Consider the following 22,164-nt stretch of genomic DNA (forward strand, 5'->3'; position numbering starts at 1 on the left):
ATGCATTCCAAAGAAATATAACCAGTCCCTCCACATAAATCTTCTATGACACTCCACCCATTTCAGAGTCCAGGGAAAATTTTGCTTTCTAGCCCTTCACCATCAACACAAGTCCAATAAACCTTTTTTTCTTCCTGTTTTCTAAGATGTCTCACTTTAGTGCCAGTTTACTCCCTGGACTTAATTTCATTCAGACCAGAATTCTCTATGTTAGAAAGCTAAGGCTAGAATGACAATGAACAGACATCACCCAAAAAAGAGTGAATTTCTGTGCCAATTTCATTTTTAAAAGGGTTATATATCTCTAACTGTTCTGGAAAATAATTTTGAATTATTCTTAAAAAAGGAAAAAAACATGTCCCTATTCTTTGACCCAGAGATCCTTGACATTTAACCCAAGGAGGCGAAAGATAGAAAGAAAAGCTCCAAGTAGAGCCTTATAGAGTAGTAAATACTTAAAGCAACACTTTTTATAGTAGCTGCCAACTGGAAACAGTCGATTCCCATTAATTGGGGAATAGTTAAAATGTGGCACATAAAGGTGATGTTATACCGAACCATAAGAAATGCTGAATATGAAGAATGCAGATAAACACAAGGAAATATATCAACTGATACAAAGTGAAGAAAGCAAGACAAGGCAAACAATTATCTACAGATGGCAATGTAAAAGAAAAAAATGACAATAAAAACCAACTGCACACTTTGTAATTATAATGGCCAAGGTTGGCCAAGGAGAAGAGATACTTCCATCTCATAGCCAGGCACTGTGAGTATGGAATAATGCATATACTGTCAGTTGTGATTGATGTGTTGGTTAGTTTTGCTGAATTGTCCCATCCCATTTTTTATTCTTAGTTTTGAGAATGGCTCTTTGGGTGAGTGAGGGGGCAGTATATATTTAGATATGAAAGTAATATAAAAACAAAAGATATTAATACAATTTTTAGAGGAGGTCACCGGGTCCAATAGAGAACTGGATCTATGAGTCAGGAATATCTGGGTTTAAGTCCCATTTTTGATATGTACTGTTCATGTGACCCTGAGTAGCTCAGTTTACCCATTAGTGCTCCTTCCCCCCCAAAAAAATTCTCTACAACTATTAAGTTGTATAACAGCTGTTGATCTGCATGGGCTTCTTCACTACGATCTCCATACAAGGGTGAAATCACAGTTCTGGAATGTCCCCTTCTCATCACCAAAATTTAAAACAAAACAAAACAATTCAAGTCCAGATTGTAAAAGATGGGTATGGGGGAAGGAAAAAGCAAAAAAAAAAAAAAAAAGTCATTAGGAACAGTACTTATAACTACTTCAAAGAAACCTCAGATTTCCCCAAAGAATTTTAACTTTCCTTAGTGTAACAAAGTCTGCATCCCATTAAAATCATGCTACTGTTGTTTATTTTTTACAGTAAACATTCCATATACTTCAAGAATGCTCATTTAAATAATGGGCACCTTAGTTTATTTCTCCCTAGGTGCAGTTTACTTAGAAAACATTTTTTTTTTAAAGACAACTTGCTTTTGCTGGTCAAATAATATACACAAATTATGTCCATTAGTTTGTGACAAGATTTACCCAGAGTATTTTTCATTAGATCCTAACCCATATACATACTGGAAACACCTCTTAGCTATACTCTGTTTATTTTGGTTGGGGATGATGGGGGTTGGGAAGAGATGACAATATTTTGGATTACAGGGACATGATTATTCATTATCAACACTCTGTAAATAGCATATTCTTTACCAATATTTCCCTTCCTGAAACTACAAATTACTTATTTGCTCCTCATCTCAGCAGCCTCTGGGCATGGGTTGAAAAGAAGGATGAATATGTAATATGCATTTAGGAATTGGCTCAAGTAAATTCTGCTAAATAACTCATATTTAAATAGTCAGGTAGCACAGAGTTCATTATTCCAAGACCTGGTCATTTATACCCATCTCCACTGGGACAAATTGATATTTTATACCATTTACTTACTTAGTATAGTAATTGAATGCACTCATTCTGATTAATGTTCTCAGAATCAAAGCACTGTACAGGATCTTGGAAGTCATCTGGTCCAAGCCTACCTGAAGTTGAATCTTCTTTACAATATCCCTGGCAAATGGTCATCCAGCCTCAACTTGGAAAATACCTTGTGAAGAGAACACTATTCCAGGAAGCCCATTCTACATTTGGCCAGCTGATTTATTCCCTATAATGCTCCCCTCTCAAGGCTATTTTATTGTTTTTTTCTCTCTTCTGAATACCCTTCCAACACCCTAAGCTACTTCCACTCCCTAATTCTATTTCCTCACCACAAACCCCTTGCAATTATCTTGATACCACTACTCTATTGAAATTGACCTCTCAAAATGCTACCAACATTTTCTTAAGTGCTAAATCCCATGACCATTTCTTTGTCCTTATACTCCTTGACCTCTCTGCAGCTTGTGCCCTTGATAGTAACCCCTTCCGCATTTTCCTCCCTTAACTTCCATGATTCTATTCTCTTGTAGTCCTCCTCTCTTCTCAGTCTTCATTGCTTAATCACCCATCTCCTGTCCTCAAAGTTTCCAATGCTCCATTTTCATTCCACTCTTCTCTTTACAATCCCCTTTGGTAACCGCCAAGAACTCTCATTGATTCAATTATGTCCATGAAGTGGCTCCAACAATTATATATACAGTCTCAATCTCTTGCTACAATTTTATTCCCACATTGAGAACTGTTAGCTAGGCAAATGTGTCCCCTAGGCATCTTCAACTCTAAATAATGTTGAAAAGGGAACTTTTCTCCCCACAACTTACTCCTCCCTCCTCCAAGCTTCCATATTTCTATGAAAGGCACCACCATCTTAGTCACCTAGTTTCATGACCTCAGCACCATGCTTGACTCTCTGATAGCCAATCAACTATCATATAGTACCAATTCTACCTCTAAACCCTCTCTCATATCTATCACCTTCTCTCTACTCTATACTTTTGCCATTTCTCACTTGGACTATTGTCATAACCTTCTAATTGGTTTCCCTGCTTCCATTATCTCTTCCTCTCCAATCCATCCTCTGTATAGTTGGGAAAACTATCCTCCTAAAGCATAGGTTTGAGCATGTTACTTCCCTCCCAACTTCCCTTTTCATATTCATTCCATCCTAATCCCAGTCTTGCTCTCTAGGTTTCAACCATACTGAGCTAGCTACTCCCCAAATTCAACATTCCATCTCCTCATCTGTGAATTTGTACAAGTTTTCCCCTCTTTCCTCCCAATTCCATGCTTGGAACATATTGCCTTCCTCAACTCTGCCTCTGAATCTTTTAACCATCCTCACACTTCAATTCAGTTGCTACCACCTCCAAGACACCTTCCATAATCACCCCAGTTGTTAGTCTTTTGTTTCTCTTAAAGTTACCTTAGATTCATTTATATATGAACTGCTTGAAAGCAATCACTTTTTTTTTTCCCTTTTTGTCTTTGTAGCCTCAGTCTCGAATACAGGTGCTTAATAAGTGTCAGTTACATTGAATTAACTATGCCTTTCTGCACTTTCCAACTATTGGCCCTAGCTATGCCCTCTGGGATCAGGAAGAATAATCCAATCTCTCTTATATAAAGACCATTCAAATATTTGAATGCAGTTCCTTTCTTCAAGCCAAATATTCCCCCTTCTTATTGATTTTACTATGGCATAGCCCCTAATCCTCTATCTTGGTCCCTTGTTTCATTTGATTAATATATCCTTAATAAAATGTCTTACCCGCAACTGAATACCATCATCTAGATGTGGCCTACCCAGGACAAAATCCAATGGGAGAGTTTTACTTCCTTTGTTCTGAAAACCATGTCTTAACATAGCCTAAAAATCACCTTAGCTGTTGTTGTTGTATGCCACACTTAACTCCTAAAAATCTCTTGTGCAAGAACCATTTTCTGGCCAGGTCTCCTCCATTCTGTCCTTGTGCAGTTCATTTTCTGAATTCATAAATAGGATTGTCAACATTTAACCCAATTGAACTTTGTCTTATTGGATTCTGTTCATCAATCTAGTTCATCAAGATCTTTTTTGATCCTGTCTTCTGGTGTCTTCAACATCCCTCCAAGCTTCATGCCATCTGCAAATTTGATAAACATTCTATCTAAGTCATTCATAAAAATGTTGACTTCCACAGGGCCAAAGATTGCTACATACCCAGGATGGTCCAAGTTGGCATCACTCCTTACAGGGTTGAGTTCTGAATCAACCTTAGCTGTCCTATCTTATTCACAAGGATAGCATGGGAGACTGTGGTTTCTTACTGAAACTCAAGTATACTATGTCTATATATCGACCAGTCTGGTAACTTGGTCAAAAAAGGAAAATTATGCTAGGTTGCCATGACCCAATCACTGCTTCCCTTTTGAAATGTTAATTTATCATCTCTTTAATAAAGTGTTCTTGAATTTGGCTAGGATTCAAAGTCAAACTCACTCAAAGTCAAACTCCAAGGCAATAAAATCTCCACCCTTTTCCCATGTTTTTTAAATTGAAACCTTTACCTGTCTCTGATCTGGTCCAATAGCAGCTTAGTTATATATTACCACGGAGGTTGAAAACCTCTTTGTTGCCATTATCTTGGAAATGGTTAGTACATCCTTGTGGGTGGGCTTTGGGGCAGGAGTATTGTTTTCAACTTACACCTGAGAAAAACTGAATTTCCAAAAGATAAAATGACTTCCCAAGGTTACATAGCAAATGAGTGGCAGAGATGAAAATGTTTCTTTTTGACTTGGTTACAAAGAAAAGCGATTTAAATTAAAGTATTACCTGAGCTTTAACATCTTTAGAATTCTATAACAAATGAAACCTTTTAGTCAGAAACTTTTTTTGGGGGGGGAGGTCATAATTATCAGGTTTCAATCTATACATATTTAAATCTAAGTAAAATACTAAAAGCCTGCAATACAACTATTTCTGGAATAATTCTCAAAATTGTGCCTTTCCTTGGCACCTTTTCCCCTTGAAAGAGTTGCAAAAAAATCTAACTCATATCAAACCCTATCTGACCCCTATCAGTCACAGAATGGCTTTAAAAGCAGTTGATTCAATGATTTTAACTCCTCCTCCCACTCACATATTATGCTCTGTCTTCAACTCAAAACTGATTTTTTTTTTACTGTATATTACAAAATCTAGCAATATTAAAATATTTTAAATCACATCTTACATGTGGCTTTTTTTTAATTGGGAGGGGGGGAAGGCACAAGATTATAATGCAAAAGGAGCCGTTAGTGCCAGACAAATGAACACATGGGAAGAAGAAATAATATCCACATTTAGTTTAAGCAAGAATTTGTGAGGATCTGATACTAAATCCTCCTCATCTTCATCAGTAGGCAAAAGCATATTCTAGCCCTATTAATAGTAAATGTTCTCTCAGTGTCTCCTGGACAGTTAGACATATTACTCATAATACCCCATTCCTGACATGACAAAAAAGACATTCTACAAGCACCATATAAATGTTTGTTTCTAAGAGTTCCAACTATCACTTATTTCAAAGAACTCAGAACAGCTAGTAAGAATCGCTCAATTGTTTTTAAACTTTTAAAGGTTGTCTTGCTATTAGAATCTCTTTTCTATGAGAGTTTGCATGATGTGCTATCCCCTAAGACACTAATACTTCGCTTGTGAACAACTAAGCAGGATAAGTCACATGGAAGAAAGAAGTTAAGGGAAATCAGAAGAGAATAATATGAAAATTAGAAGTATATGGCATGTCCAAGAGCAAAATAAAAATTTTAATAGGGCTCTTACCTTTATCTTCTCATTTTGTTTCTAAAGCCTTGTAATTGAATGTATAAAGTGTATCAAGGCACAAATCTATCTGCTCCCTCTTTCAATAAAAGGTTAAGTTTTTAATTACAGCACCTCCAACTATCATTTTGTGCAATTAGCAATTAACTAAAATCCTTGATGAGAGAATGCATAGTTAGCAATTTCCTTCCTCCACACCAGCCTGGGTTATTTTAGTCTTTTTCTATTACAGAGAACAAGCTTACATGCTCGCAGAAACATTCAAACACATTTATTTTTAGCAAATTGCTATTCCAAAGTGCACTTTTAACAGGCATCCCCTTCCCCATGCAAGATTAGCCCAAACGGACTGTTCCCGTCTTCTCCATCACCCAAGAGGTGGGGGCACTAGGAGGCTACCTACCATACTCCTTGTACTAAGCACTCTTGGGGTCAGGGGGGGAGCGCCTGGAAGATGAAGGAAAGGAAGGTAGAGGGACGGTTGCTGACCCATAAAACGGCAGGTAAAGCTCAGCAGTCACCTGTACGGAAGCCCGGCCAAGGTGATAGTGCTGGTGGTCAGCCCACTGTAGTTACTATGGGCGGCTGGCTTGGCCACCGCACGTCTGAGCAGGCAGGAGGGTACAGTAATTACTGTATGGAGCGCACAGCAGCTGCGGCGGCGGCGCGGCGCGGCGGCAGCAGCAGCGGCAGGTTCCCTGGATCAGGAAATTAGGGCAGGCACGGGGGATTGGAGGCGCGAGCGGCGCGCGAGCCAACCAGCAGCCACCCAGGGCCCCAGTGAGTCACGAGCGGCCGAGGGGAGCAGCCCCGGGCCGGCAGCTGGAGCAGCAGCCACCGCGGACACGCATGCACACACGCACACACTCCTCCACACACTCATCCATACGTGCGCACACGGACACACAGGGCTTAGGCACCCGGTTGGCGTGTATAAGAAGAGCCGGGCGTTGGGGGGAGGGGGGGAAGTCTGCCGGCGTCTGTTCCTCCTCCTTGACCACTCCTCCCGCTCCCCCACTCTCACTCCTTCTCCCTCCTTTTCCCCCCCTCTCCAGTCGCCTCTGTGCTTGGCTCCTGGCTCCGGCTCTCTTCACGGTTCCCTTCCCCACCCCCTCACCCTTTCCTTCCCCTCCTCTGCATCGCCTGCGTTATTTTCGTTTAGCAGGCTTGGTTTTGCACAGCTGCGAGGGGGAGGTGGGTTGGTTAGTGGGGAGGGGGGGCGGGATATTGTGCAAGTTGTAGGGGAGGGGGACGTCCTCTTTTCTTCCCTCCCCCACTTTCCCTCGTAACTCCCTTACCTTCTCCTTCCCCTCCCCCTTTCCCTCCCCCCCCCCACCCTCAGGCCCTGTCCCCTTCCCCCTTTCCTAAGGGTTGCTAACTTGTGCCAGAGAGCGGTGTCGGCACCACCTCCAGCAGCAGCAGCCCAGGAGCAGCAGCAGGAGCTGGGCACCATGGGCACGTCCTCGCTCTGGGGACTCTGGCTCCTAGTCGCGATGTGGTGTTTGTCTGGGGAGCGCAGCACTGTGGAGGGTAAGTGAGAATGGGGCACCCCGAGTTTGCTGGCCCTGGAGAAATAAGCCTAGGTGTGATTTCCCTTTCCTCATCTCCACTCGCCACCCCTTCGCCTCCCGTCTTCTCCCTGCCCACCCTGGCGGCGCCCCAGAGCCCCCTCTGCCTGTCAGTACCATGGGGGTGGGAAGAGAGAAAAGGAGGTGGTCGACAGTAGGAATGATGCGGTGCTGATCTGACTTGAAAATCTCACTTTGACTGCCCCCCCCCCAAAAAAAATCCCCACCATTCTCAAATTCAAGAAGGTCTAAAGAAACCGTATTCTCCTTGATCAACCCCCTTCGGGGACTCCTTGAACGTGAGCTTCTGAACGTTTGCAACAATGGTTTTTCTCTCCTCCCCAAGGAGTAAGAGGAAGAAAGGAGGTAAAGGGCAAGGCCAGTCTGAGCCCGGGGCGAATGCCTCTTGGAGATCCTCGGAAGCTGCCAGAGCTTGGGGGAGGACCGGCCGGCGAGGGGCTTAGGGAGTGGGTGTTGGTGGTGAAGTCGTACCCAGCCCAGTGGGTAGTACTACAGCTGCCGTGAGCCGGCGCACGTTCGGAGTATCTCTCTCTCTCTCTCTCTCTCTCTCTGCTAATGTAAGGGAGGGAACTGTGTGAATTGTGCTTTCTGCTAGGCTCGAGTAGTCGCGTTCTGGGGCGGGTCGCTCCCTGGGATGTGGGGTGCGAGCAGAGGCTTTAGGGAGGTCCTCTCTCATGGCTCCATCCTCACCTCCTTTCTCTTCTCTTCCCCCTCGCTCCCCCCCCCCCCCCCGTAAAAATGCTCTTCTTTGGCCTCCTATACGTATTGCCGGGGAGGGGGGAAGTGGAAGATGCGGGACTTAATTCAATTCTGATCGCCCTGCAGCTTTCTTAGGAGGCTTTCCCTGGCAGGAAGAGAGTCCGAAATGGAGTGACTGTAATTAGCACTCTCTCCAAACAATAGAGCAAAAGGAAACAGCACGGAGTTATGAGGTAGATAGGCTTCTTTTGGAGCGAGGGGTGGAGGAGGAAGGTGATACGCGTCTCTTGTCCTGTCCTGGGGACTGAGGTTTTATGGACTACTCTTCACACTTTGGTTGACCGATGCTATCTCTTGCCTCTGCTATGGAAATCTCTGTCCTTAGAAGGACCCGAGGAGCTTCTGGCAAAGAGATTGGGGGAAAAAAAAAAAACCAACAACACTGAAGAGGCGCTAAGTTGCTCATTTATTAGCAGTAGAGTTGGAGTAGGGGAAGGCGGTTGTCCGAATCCCAGGCTCAGGGTTCCACACTGTATTGCCATAGAGGCAGGAGGACAGAACTATCGGCCATCAGCCACGTGTGAATTAGGGCTTGGGTTTTAATGGGAAACAACTTAAAATCTAAAGACCAAAAATACTGAACTGTGTACCTTACATCTTCAAAACTGTCCACTCTTGGTCACTAAAGAGTGTTGTAAGCAGTGTGCTTCCTGTATTTTGACAGGTCCCTTCCCTCTGCCTTCTGAGATTGGTTTACTGTTATCAAATTTTTTTCAGTGTGGTTGCATCTTGTAACTTTTTGAAGTAATAATTTGAACTATTTTACCGTGAAATGTTGTAAAAGGCTTGTGTGAAGGTCCTATCATCTTCAAAACTTCTTAAGAGGGCCTTTGGAGGGAGGGGGGGGGTAAGGTTGACATGTCAGCCTGGTCATTTTTTAAAAACTACTTTCCCTGCCCCTCTAACCCTGCATCTAATTTTAAACCCCCTCAGAACTTAGCTTTCTGTTGACTACTCACCAATGCACACTGTAAAAGAAGAAATGATTAGTTTGTTACTCCATAGGATTGTTAAAAAGATAAAATGAGTAAATGTATTAAAACACTTTGCAAATTCTAAAGTGCTATACGAATTAGTTATTATTAACTGTTTGTTTTTTTACACATGAGACTTGCTTAACAATTTTCTGTACAAGTAATATTAACCCATTATAAACTGCTAGAGCAGGGATTCTTAACCTTTTTGTGTGTTTTGGGCCCCTTTGGCATTCTGGTAAAGTCTGTGGACCACTTTTTGGGATGTTCTTAAGATCATAAAATGCATTGAATTACAAAGGAAATTAATATTGAAATAGTTTTCAAAAAGTTCCATGACTGCAGGTTAAGAAACCCTGTGTTTGAAGATGACCAATTTGTTGTCCTCAGTTCTATATTTCTCCCTTGAAAGAGAACAAACTACTGTGTATTTTGTAAGAAAGAAACCTAAAATGTAAATGCTGAAGTAATTGTAACAAGAGCACTATAAAACAGCGGTCTTATGTGGGAAGGGGACATACATCTTCAACTTCTTTCCCCCTAAAGCATTGGGGGAAGGATAATAGCCTCCACATCATATCAAATAGTGACAAGCTCATGATACTAAATATAAAGGTTTGATTTCTCGGAACAATAATAAACATTAAAACTTGTGCCCCGTTCCTGCCTGGAGACTGGTTCTAGGAATCCTAGGGTTAACAAAAATGTATCAAACTAGGGAATTCATTTGGTCAAAAGCAACTGAATACCTATGAGTGGGAACACAGTGACCTAAGTAGCATGGGCTATGGGTTCTCCCTGTAGTCTTAATCTGAATGTTAGTTTTGCAACCACTAAAATCTTCATGAGGGAGAAGAAAGAAGAAAAGAACAACCAATGAAGACTTACCCCCCCCCCAAAAAAAAAGGAGGGTGGGGGAGCCTAAACATCATAAGGACAAAGAAAATTGACTTTTAACAATTTCAGGAAAAAGAATTATAGTCCTGCTTTAGATATCTCTTTCTCTCCCTTTCAATAAACATAATCATCGAACTTTAGGGATTATGCTTTATAGGAAATCAGTTGTCACAAATCATGATGGTAATGACCTCTTAACAGTACCTAAGTAGTTATTTCATTGCTGCTATAATGAAAGGAAGTCTGTAAAATTATTCTCAAAATGGGGCTTGTAGAGGGGCAGCTAGGTGTCACAGTGGATAGAGCACTGGCCCTGGATTCAGGAGGACCTGAGTTCAAATCTGGCCTCAGACACTTAACACTTACTAGTTGTGTGACCCTGTACAAGTCACTTAACCACAATTGCCTCACCAAAATTTTTTTAAAATGGGACTTGTAGAAGCTGAACCTTGATCATGATTGATCTTGGCCTCAGAGAAGAGATGAGGATGAGGAAACCCATCCCTCCTTTCCTTAGATAGGTGGGAATCATGGGTACAAAATATTGCATACTCTGTAAAAGACTTGGTCTTTGGTTTTAAACCAGGTGGTGGTGGTCCTCCTTCATTTCTAAAAGGACCAATGAGATCTCAGAATGATATCTTGATTTGTTCACAAGTTAAATTTCAGTGAGGCAGAGTTACACAAAGTCTTCAGCCTTGCTCTCTCTTCTGGAGTCATCTAAAGTCCCATAGCAAGACAAAAGTTACGACTAAGTAGACCATGGGGGTGTAGGAGAGTATCCAGAAATTGCTAATATTAAAAAAAATCATCAAAGGTTGGTGCTTTTTATTGGTTCGTGGTTTTGTTTTTGTATAAAGTTGGTAGATCTAGCCTGAATGACAAAAGTTTGCTGGACTACTTTGCCAGGAAAAATTATTCGACCAACAATTAAAGGCTAAATTAGTAACCATAAAACTTGTTCCTCTGTAGCCACAACTAGGTAACCCATAGGTAGGAAAAAATGAGTTGGGACAAAAGAGGCAGATGGGAGAATGAAGATGCAGAGAGAAGAAAGAGTAAGGTGTTTTTGTTTTATTTTTTTAAAGAAATAAGGCCTTCTTTGATATTTAAAAGTTTTTCAGACTGGCACTTGGGAATCAGTGTTCCAGACATTTGGTAGGTGAATTTAAATGTCAAAATACATACAGTTGTAGTTGTCTTAAATTCACATCAGTAGTGAAAATGTCTTAGTTATTTACCCAGGCAAAAACTCCAAGACCAGGAACTTATAAAGTATCAGAAAGGAAGAGGCTGTTGTAGTAACCCACAGACAAGTGTCAGGTAGCTGCCGTTTTGGGCTGAAAGCTAGGGTGCCTGATTTGTGACCTGAGTATAGCTTAACTACAGGGAAGAATCTGATGTTCTTTTTTGTTACAAATATTGTCTTCATGCTTTTGGCTTTTGGGATTACCTCTTCAAGTGGTTTCCTTTTTCCTAAATTCTTCCTTTACCATTGCACTAATATAGGCATTAGATACCAATATTGCAGTACAAAGAACACTGGCTTTGAAATTGGAGGATCCAGTTTAGAATTATTCCTCTACCACCTTGGACAAATCATTTGACTTTTCTGGTCCTCATAGGTAAGATAAGGGAAGTTGGATTTGGTGGCCTCTCAAGGTCCCGTTTGGCTCTAAATTTGTGATCCTTTTAACTATTTAAGTTTTGCATTGGGAATAAAGTAGCAGGTGATGGCAAGCTGTACCTCAACCCTTCTAGGACAAGGGTTAGTAAGCCCTGAATAAGGTTTAATAACTCCTGAATAAGTGTTAACTCTGGATAGATTTCAAGGAGTCTGTGAATTTGTCTTTTTACTGTTTTGATGATCAGTTTCCTTTGTGATCCTAAGTATTTAATGTATTTAAAAAACTTTTCTCTGAAAAAGGGTCCATAATGCAAAGCAGGTTAAGAATTTCTGCTGTAGGATATAAAATAGGTCATTTGCTAGGATATTTGCGTTTTGACTCTGACTACCACTACCACTCTGGTAATCAGCCCACAGATGGATGTGTGCTAAGTGCTATATGATTAGCAAGTTTAGTGTTTACACACTTCAAATGCTAAAATATTTCTCTGAAAAACTGTTCCTCCCCATAAAGTTGCTTTCTAGCTGTGAGAGGTGATACTTATAGGAGTGGAAAGGAGATGGAAGTCACTAATGGCTAGAGTTGTCAGCAAGCTTTTAAAAGGTGGAACTAGGACTGCATCTAAATAGGTCAGTAGAATTTACATTGATTCTGGGGGAAAAGGAAGAGTGTTCCCCCAAATCTCCCAAATCTCCAAAATCTCTACTCACACTGCCACCACCCTAGTTCTTGCCCTTCTTCCCCAATGGCCTGGACCTTGCCGGAGCCATCAAGTAAGTCTCTTTGATCTCTTCCCTCGTCACACAGCCGCCAAAGATTTTAATGGCTATAATCTGACCGTGTTACTCCTTTGCTCAAATTTCCAATGGCTCCCCATTGTCTACAGGAGGAAATACAAAGCCTTTAGCCTGGCATTTAAGGTCTTTCATGAGCTGATACCTACCAACTCTTCCAGCTTTTATCAGTAATGACCCACACTTAAGGAGTGTGTAAAGGCTTACAAGGGGTTTTCCTCAAATGACTGTGATGCAGGCATTTTTTTAAAGTACTTCTTTTATGAATGAAGAAACTATGGCACTGGCTGAGTGACATGAACCCCAAGGGTTCACAGGGTCATAGGCAAGATTTAGACTCAGCTACTCTGTTGACTAATTATTCTACCCCATGCTGCCCTCCATCATTCTGGTTTCTAACCAAAGTGTAGGCTATTCCCTATTCTTGTTCTTCCTTCACCTCTGGGAATTCACACAGACCTTTTCCCACACCACTAAAGGTATTGCTTCCATATTTCTGACAATTAAAAACCTTCTCATGTCCTAATTTAGATGGATTTCCCATCCCCACTCTCTCTTTGATCTCACTAATGTCTTATAGTACTTTAAAAATTTTAAACTTTTCTTAATCAATCCAATTACCTCTTTGTATACATGTTTCATCCCCCTACCTCCTCTCCAACTTCCAATTAGAGTATAAACAAGGACTAGCACTACTTCTACACAGAGGACAAGCACTACTACTCTTCATCCCCGGTTCCATTTTTAAGAATTTTTTTATATTTTAGGTATTTAATCTTTCAGAATGGAAAAAGGTTATCAACAAATACTTATCTCCCACTTGCTAAACACTCTGCTAAGCATAAAGGATATGAAGAGAAATTACAATCCCTGTCCTCCAGTACCTTACAGTCTATGAGGAGGGAGATGGTATGCTAGGTAGAGCAATGGATAAAGCACTGGCTCTGGAGTCAGGAGGATGTGAGTTCAAATCTTACCTCAGACACTTAATAGCTATGTGAGCCTGAGCAAGTCACTTAACCCCAATTGACTTAAACATCAGGGGCCATCTCTAGTCATTCCTGATATGTATCTTGCCACTAGACACAGATAACTCTGGAGGAGAGAGTGAGGTTGATAACCTTGCACAGTTCCCCCTCACCTATATCCAATTCACTGCAAGTCATGACATCCTGATGTCATGGTTCTCTTTGAGAACGAAGGACAAAAAAACAACAACAACATGATATATGAGGTAATTTGGGGACTGGGGGAGAGCAGACTTCAGAGGCATTAGGAAGACTTCATGTAGAAGGTGGTTTTCAAAATGAGCTTGAAAGAAACTAGGGAATTTAAAAGGCAGATAAAAGAAGGGGGTCGCCTGGGGTACAGCCAGTGCAAATGTCCAGAAATGAACGATGGAGGGTCTTGTGCAAGGAACAGCAAGAAGGCCAGTATTGCTGTGTCATAGGCCACATGAAGGAATGATTTATTACAAGGCTAGAACTGTAGGGTGGGGGCAGGTTGTGAATAGCTTTAAATGCTAAACATAGAAGTACTAGATGTAAAAGGAAGTCCCTGGAGGTGGAGTAGGAGAATGATGTGGCCTATGCTTTAAGAAAATCCCTGGCTGTAAGTAGAAGATGGAGTGGAGTAAGAAAAAGAACTAGGGGCAGCTAGGTGGCGCAGTGGATAGAGCACCGGCCCTGGAGTCAGGAGTACCTGAGTTCAAATCCAGCCTCAGACACTTGGCACTTACTAGCTGTGTGACCCTGGGCAAGTCACTTAACCCCCATTGCCCTACAAAAAATTAAAAACAAACAAACAAAAAAAACAAGAAAAAGACCTGAAGCAAGCAGCATGTAAGGACGTGGTGTTGGAAATGCCTAGGGTTCAACTGGCTAATCTACTTCACTTGAGTGAAGAACTCATAGAATAGTCGTGTAGCCAGTAGACTTAGTTGAAAAGGTAGATTGCAGATAGATTCTAGAGATTCAAATGCACGTTCTGTCATTCTGAGGAAATCTTGTATAATTGGTTTCTAGTGTTTTGGCTTCTAAAGAATTTCATACACATGATTTCATTTGATCCTCATGCCTAAAGTTGATCGTACAATTATCCCTGTTTCTAACATTCAGAGACAGTGTCTCACAGATGTTACATGACTTTTTCCAAGCATTTACAATTAGCAGTGAAACTAGGACTCGGACTCAGCTCTTCTGACTCCAAGATTCATGCCTACTCTCCGTAATGATTGATATAGCTAGTCACTGTCATAGGACTTTAAAGTTGTCTTACATACTGAAGCACCAAGTCCACACAACTGCTTCAAACCACCAAATCACTTCATTTAGGAAACTTAGCAAATCTATTTTAAAATAAAGGGCACTAGGATGTTTCTTCTACTAGCCTGTTGGTTACATTCAACAGCCATTAAGCAACTAATATACAAAGCATGTGCTATGTATGGTGGTTAGATAGAATACAAAGCTGATGTGGAACTTGCCAGTTGTAGACTTATACCAGCTTAAGATCTGACAATAAAGTATGTGGTTTTTTTGTTTGTACCTGTACTTTCTTTGGTTGAGGTGATTCCTTCTATCAATGCAGATCAATAACTGTTGTACAACAATCCTGTCATTTTCTGGAGCAGTGAGAGGTTAAATAAACTTCCTGGGGTCACATAGCCAGCATGTGTCAAGCATGACTTAAAGGCAGGTCTTTCTGACTGAAGTAAGACACACCACCCCTATGTAATACTCCCTACAACTTACAAATACTATCTATCCTCATGATATTGCAATGTTTTGACTAGTCTTCCCTTGCAATTCATCTGAACTATGATTTATTTTTGTGGGTTTTTTTTTTTTTTTAGTGAGGCAATTGGGGTTAAGTGACTTGCCCAGGGTCACACAGCTAGCAAGTGTTAAGTGTCTGAGGCGGGATTTGAACTCAGGTACTCCTGACTCCAGGGCCGGTGCTCTATCCACTGCGCCACCTAGCTGCCCCTATGATTTATTTTTAAATCATCCTAATTAGTTTGTTATCTGGGTATCCAGACTTAATTCTAATAATATTACAAAGAAAACTCAGAGTCTGCCATTTGGGCCTTTTGTCCCCAGCCATAGTTTAATAGAAAAAGTCCCTGAGAGAAATATCTAAACTTATTAATATTTGGAGACAAATACTTTGCTTTGACATAAAGATGTGATTGTCCAATGTAAGGACATACCTTTTATCTTTTAGCCATGGTTGTAAGGGCTTTGATCTCTCCAGGTTCTTGTGATCCAGGACTAAAAAGGCTCACTAATCCTGTTTGTGTCCCTAGAGCAGTGATAACTGTCCTTATTCAAAATTCACCCAGCAAGATCTCATTAGCATGGTGATCTGGCTCAGAGTAGTGCTAAATGGAAGACCTACTAGACTTATGATGCTATAGTAAAGTATTTAACAATTATTTGGGGGAGGGGAAGAAACATATGCAGGATATATATATTTTAAGCTTATTCTGTGTTAACATTTTCTTCATCACTTTCCTGAGTCTAGATAATCGATTGGAAAAAATAAGCCTTGATGTGTAGCTTTTGCTGATTTACCAGGTGTAAATGCTTATAATCTGTTAGAACTGACTCCAGCACCCTCCTGTCTATGGAAAGTATAGATAAGGAGAGTTCTATTTGTGAGCAGTTTCTTTTAAGTAGGTTAAATGTCTTTCTGCCCCCACCCCCATCTTTTATATACATTTAGTTATAAGACAAGCTAAAACTTGCCCTTTTTGCTTAGTAAAATCACGCTTTTTTCATTGGAATCCTTTTGATTTAACCTTGTTATTTGATGGCCAACCTCAAAATATGTGGTCTCTGTATAGCCACATATTTCTTTTTTTTTTTTTTTTAGTGAGGCAGTTGGGGTTAAGCGACTTGCCCAGGGTCACACAGCTAATAAGTGTTAAGTGTCTGAGGCCGGATTTGAACTCAGGTACTCCTGACTCCAGGCCCGGTGCTCTATCCACTGATAGCCACATATTTCTAAAATCACCTTTTAAAGATTGCCTTTTTAACTAGTGGCTTCTGAATTTAAAGAGGCTTTGCTATATCCAAATTCTCTTTTCACAAGCAAAAGAAAGAAATGGCAGTGCATGGGAGTTGGGATGAGGTGATCCCTCATCCACTTAGCTTTACTATACCTCCTAAAATTCACCAGGTCAGCAGTTGAAACTCCTTTAAGAAGAAAGCCTCAAGGCAGCTAGGTGGCACAGTGGATAAAGCACTGGCCATGGATTTAGGAGGACCTGAGTTCAAATCCAACCTCACACGCTTGACACTTACTAGGTGTGTGACCCTAGGCAGATCACTTAACCCCCATTGCCCCACCCAAAAAAAAAGAAGAAGAAATCCTGCTCTAATTGGCAGCATTGAGGGGTCACCAACTTCTACCAGACCCCTCAAAAAGATATTCAGCATTTATTTTGACAGTGATTTAGGGGAACACACTAGGAGTTTTCATGGGAACTTGGATAAGAAGAGTCAACTTTCTTGACCAGGTTTGCTATGCCTTCTTTTCATACTGGCCAGTATGAAAATGACCCTTGTGCAGTCTTTTTCCAGAACACCTGACTTAGAACTAGAATATAAAGTAGTTTTTCACAGTCTTGGCATTTGTCCCTTAACTTCGCCCCTTCCCTCAAATCTTTTTGTTCTTCCACCACCCCTTATTAAAAGCTATTTTTCTGCTTTGACATGCTAGCTCAGGCATTAGGAATCCTAATCTACATTTCAGCCTGTGTAGAAAGATTGGAGTGAGAGCAAGCAGTGGGAATGAACAGGGCTTAAAATAAATGCCCTTGGCTGTCTTAGAAGTGCCAAAATAAATTGAGTGTTTCCAGTAGAGAATTGTAGTAGGCTCAAGCAATGAGGAGACGGGAAAAGTTGATGCTTGGCTATGGTGTTCCCACTAGGCTTGCCTGTCCTTTAATAAGGAGTTTTTACTTTATATTTAAACTTAGTTATTGCCGAAACCCACAACTTCTAGGATACTGAAACCAGTTATTTTCAATATATGTAATAATATATTGTTATTGTAGACAATTATGTCATTTACATATATATTATGTGATATATAGACAAGATTTACATATATTGTGAGCCATATGTATAAATATATAAAAACATAAGCATTGTTTTAGTCCAGCAAATCTCAGACTATTCTAATATAATAAATGTCAACATCTGATAGAATAAAGTTACACTGTGTTTTTTTTTAAATGATAAAGCCTCAATTTTTATAACTCTACTTATTTTCTCACCCCAAAGCTCAAGTGGTTAGATAAGGAGCTGGCCCAGAATAGAATTTCTAGGATAAGAGTAACACACTTGATTTTAAAATAGTACCAAGGTAGCCTCTCCTATCATTTTACTGAATTAGTCCTCAGACCATATAAGCTAACTGGTCTACATATCACCATGGATGGCCCCTAATAAACTAAGGTTATCAAAGACTTGAGACACTCCTGTATTAAATAAAGCACTTGGTTCACCTTTATGAAACTTTGATGACTTAGACGTGGATGATCAGCCATTTTTTCCTCCTCCTAACATTTAGACCGTGGACTTAATTTTCCCAAGCAGCACTTGCAAGAGTCAATAAAAGAAACAGTCTCATGCAATGTTTGCCTACATCAACATGGTTCTTGAAGCCCATGAATTGTTAACATGGGATATGAGTCTAAGCAGCCACATTGTGTTATAGTGCTTCAACTCAGCCATAGAACAGGGGGACAGGACAGCTGTCTGATTCCAAGCAGTTAGGACTTAATCTTACTATACCCCCTAAATTTTACTAGGTCTGCAGTTGAAACTCCTTTAAGGGCAAAAACTAGGGGGAGCTAGATGGCCCAGTGGATAAAGCACCGGCCCTAGGTTCAGGAGGACCTGAGTTCAAATCCTGCCTCATACACTTGACACTTACTGTGTGACCCTGGGCAAGTCACTTAACCCTCATTGCCCAGGAAAAAAACAAAAAAAGTGGAAAAACTGCTCTGTCATAGGGGGACACATGCCTGTGGAGACACCATAGAGAGGGAGAGGGAGAAAATAAAAATCTGTCCTCTGTTAGTTAAGAATATGGTGTGGAGATTCCTAATCAGATGTTAATCAAATATGCATTGAGCTCGGGCAGCTAGGTGGCGCAGTGGATAGAGCACCAGCCCTGGAGTTAGGAGGACCTGAGTTCAAATATGGCCTCAGATTCTTTACACTCACTAGCTGTGTGACCCTGCCAAGTCACTTAACCCCCAATTGCCTCACTAAAATATATATATATACACACACACACACACACACACACACACACACACACACACACACACACACATTGAGTGAAAGTGAATCCCTAAGGTTCATCATGTCTAAGGACTTTGTGGCTATCACCTAAGGATTTAGGGACCTTTGGTATAATTTTTATCATGCCTTAATTTTTCTTTTTTTTTCTTTTCTTTTTTTCTGAATTAATCAATTAAAAAAAACTAGGCAAAGTAAATATGTTCAAAGTAAGCCTGACTTGTATTTGTGGTTCTTTTTTTCCCTTTAAGCATGTGGTGTTTTAACTTGTAAAGTGAGTCTGATGGAAAAGCATTTCCAGCAGTTCTGAATTACTAAAACATGCAATGAGAATTTAGTTGAATTGAAGGTACCTACTTGACCATTCCAAACTAAGAAGTGAAAAGGCACCATCAAAATCATCAAATGCTTTTTATATCGCTTTAAGATTTGTAAACCTCTTCTCATATTCATATTTTACCTTCACAACAACCCTGGGAGGTAGGTGCTATTATTATCCTCATTTTACATGTAGGGCAACTGAGGCTAAGAGGTGTTAATTGACTCTTGCAGTACAGCTAGTTAAGGATTCAAAGTCAGAGCTGAAATCTGGTACTCCTGACTCCAGGTCTAGTGCACTATCTACTTATTCCATGCCATCTAGCTGCTGCTTACTTGGTCAAGTGACAGCAGCTTCCTATGTAATCTATTCTGTGAAGGATTCCTGGGTGAGCAGCTTTTAGCTATAAAACGCCTGCTGTTTGATAAAATGCCTGTAATGATCCAAAGGAGGTGAATGTTAGTATTTGAGACTGTAAAAATCCAATGCAGGAAAGCCAGTTTAACATTTGGGTTCTAGCTTTGCTCAGCATACTCCTCCCACTCTAGCTAGGTCTAAGGAAATAGAAGAAAAGGGCATATATGTACGCCAGACAAACAGAAACAAATTCTAAAACTAAGATGTGCAGCCAAAGGTCTTGTATTTTCTGGATGTACTCTCTTTAAATTGATTCTCCCCTTTTCTTCTCTCAACTTAATCCAGTGATTTCCCTTATAATTCATCTGGTATAGGAATATTAGATTTTGCTAAAATGTAAAGGATGATTAAGTGGCATATTCTGTAACTTTAATAAAGCAGGCCTTAACTGTGGCTGACAAGACGTAACCTAGAAAAGGAATTCTTATCCCTTTTTGTGTCTCAACCTCTTTGGTGGTCTGGTGAATTTCATGGAGTCCATCTTAGAAGATTTTTTCTTAAAATTAAAGAAATGCTAAATTTCAGCTAGAGATTAGTGAAAATAAAAGTGTAATTTTTTCCATCTAAGTTAATGGGCCTTCTGAAATCTATCCATGGACCTCCAAGTTAAAAACCCTAATGCAGAATGTCCTCACTGCCATGGCTATGGTGGTAGGTAATCCAACCCATGAGTAAGAGACTCAACCCTAAAGGTGTATGCAAAAGCTTCAGTATTAAGAAGCTCCATTTCTGTAGCAATTTGCTTATGCAGACTGAAAATACTCTGCTACATGCTCCTGTAAATGATGCTTGGGATTAAAAAAAAAAAAAAGAGCTCCGTTTCTGAAGCAGGGTTGACCTAATATGTTAGTTGGGATATTGTTTAAAAAAACAACAACTTATTTCAGGTGAATGGTCACGGATTAAGGTGATGGTCATTAAATGGGTAGTGTATTGGAAAACTGATATTCCACCACTAATTTTATTGTATCAATCGTGAAGGAAGATAACTTCCTTTACTTAAACTCATAGCAATCTTAAGATCAGAATATGATTTTGTAGCTATCGAAAGAGTAAGAGCAAGCAAATTCATTCCAAAATTAATCTATTAGCATTTTATGTACATCACTAAGATGTGTAAAGTAGTGACAATTTTAAATTGTTTATTCTTGTTATATCCTTAAACTGTGATTGGTGTCCTCTGGCAGAACTGGGAATAAAATGATGATCTAACTATCTTGATCTTCAGAATATACCATTTCAAGGATATTGACTTTTGATTATGTAAATCTTTCCAAGATTCTTGATTAAAACAGCTTCTGACTTTCTTTCCAAGTATAACATTGGTATTCAGGACTAGAGCTTATTATCGTCCAAGTAAAAGCACAGAAGGGAGGTGCCCATTTGATTTAAAGACTACAGAGGTAGAAAGAACCATCTATCTACTCTAGGACTTCTTAGCCAGGGGTTCATGAACTTTAAAAAAAAAACCAACAACAACCATTTTGTTAACTGTATTTCAATATAATTGGTTGCCTTTGTAATCCTGTGTATTTTATTTGATGCCTTTAAAAACATTATTCGGAGGTGGAGCCATAGGCTTCATCAGACTGCCAGGGGGGTCCATGACATACAACTTGCTCTAGTCCAATCTTATTTCTCAGATAAAGGATCTGAGAATAAATTAGTATTAAAACTTCCAGACCTGAGTGCCACTGTTCTTTCCCTACTTTATGAGTAGGTAAAGAGTACAGTATATTAAAGAAAGAGAATTTAACAGCCTGCACAAATTGCTATAGAAATGGAGCTTTATTATTGCTACAGTAATATTTTTTTATCTTCAAAATAAACATTTGTTCAATCTGTAACAAGGACATTGAATTTACACATCAGTGCACAAGTTTGCCTTTGAAAAACAGCAGTGCACATTATACTCTGCTTTAACTGACTCATGTCCCAGAGACTTCAGAGAACATTTACTTTACCAGAGAGAACAGAGACATAGGCGTGTGTGTGTGTGTGTGTGTGTGTGTGTGTGTGTGTGTGTGTGTGTATTGGGAGGGAAGCTGGGGGATGATGGAAGAAGGTGGTCTTAAGGGGCTGGACTTCCTCATTCAGAACAATTTCTACAATTCTGTAACATTTTAAGAAAGGACAAGCAAAACTACAGGTGATTATAGTACGCAGTCTCTGTTTCATAGAAGACAGAATGAACCATATCTCCCTCTTGTTTGAGAGGAAGGGGGACTACAGTTAAAGAATGTTAATTTTTGGTAGTATCTTTAGTCTTAGCGTAGTGTGTTTAACAGAAATAACTTACACCCCACCCCCCCAAAAAAAAAAAAAAAAAAGAAAATCTCACGCTTGTTTAGAATAACTTTCTAGCAGTGGACTTTTCCTGTGAGGAAAAAGTCTTGCCCATTTCAGATGTATAAAGCTTGTAAATGCCAAGTTCGTAAATAGAAAAATTCTCTGTTGTTGAGCAGCATACATAGCTTTTACTAACAGCATCCCAATTATTGTTGATCGGTGCATCAACGTAAGTAACAGTGTGTGCCTGTCACCGTTCTATCTGTTCTCACAAATGTACCACAGCTGCTGAACAGTTACAGATTAGACTTTGTGGAAAAATATCTCTGTTTGGCAGCTTTCCTACAAGTCTTTTATATTCCTGTAACTTACTAACAAAAGTAAGCTGAAGGTTTG

At 40.2% G+C, this 22,164-nt stretch overlaps 1 protein-coding gene and 1 long non-coding RNA gene across 2 annotated transcripts in view; one reads left to right on the top strand and one right to left on the bottom strand.

The window, feature by feature from the left end:
• LOC122734460 overlaps positions 1-6,310 on the bottom strand; it is a 213,524-nt gene extending 207,214 nt beyond the window's left edge. The window contains exon 1 of the long non-coding RNA XR_006354065.1: positions 6,189-6,310. This is a non-coding gene — a long non-coding RNA (uncharacterized LOC122734460). The remainder of the gene's footprint in view (positions 1-6,188) is intronic.
• Positions 6,297-22,164, top strand: part of VLDLR (very low density lipoprotein receptor) — a 46,947-nt gene continuing 31,079 nt past the window's right edge. Inside the window, 4 exon segments of the mRNA XM_043975297.1 lie at positions 6,297-6,452; positions 6,454-6,735; positions 6,737-6,979; positions 7,174-7,315. Coding sequence (XP_043831232.1) covers positions 6,363-6,452; positions 6,454-6,735; positions 6,737-6,979; positions 7,174-7,315 — 757 coding nt within the window. The 5' untranslated portion in view covers positions 6,297-6,362.

Source organism: Dromiciops gliroides, chromosome 1, assembly GCF_019393635.1.
Source record: "Dromiciops gliroides isolate mDroGli1 chromosome 1, mDroGli1.pri, whole genome shotgun sequence".
Lineage (NCBI taxonomy): Eukaryota > Metazoa > Chordata > Mammalia > Microbiotheria > Microbiotheriidae > Dromiciops > Dromiciops gliroides.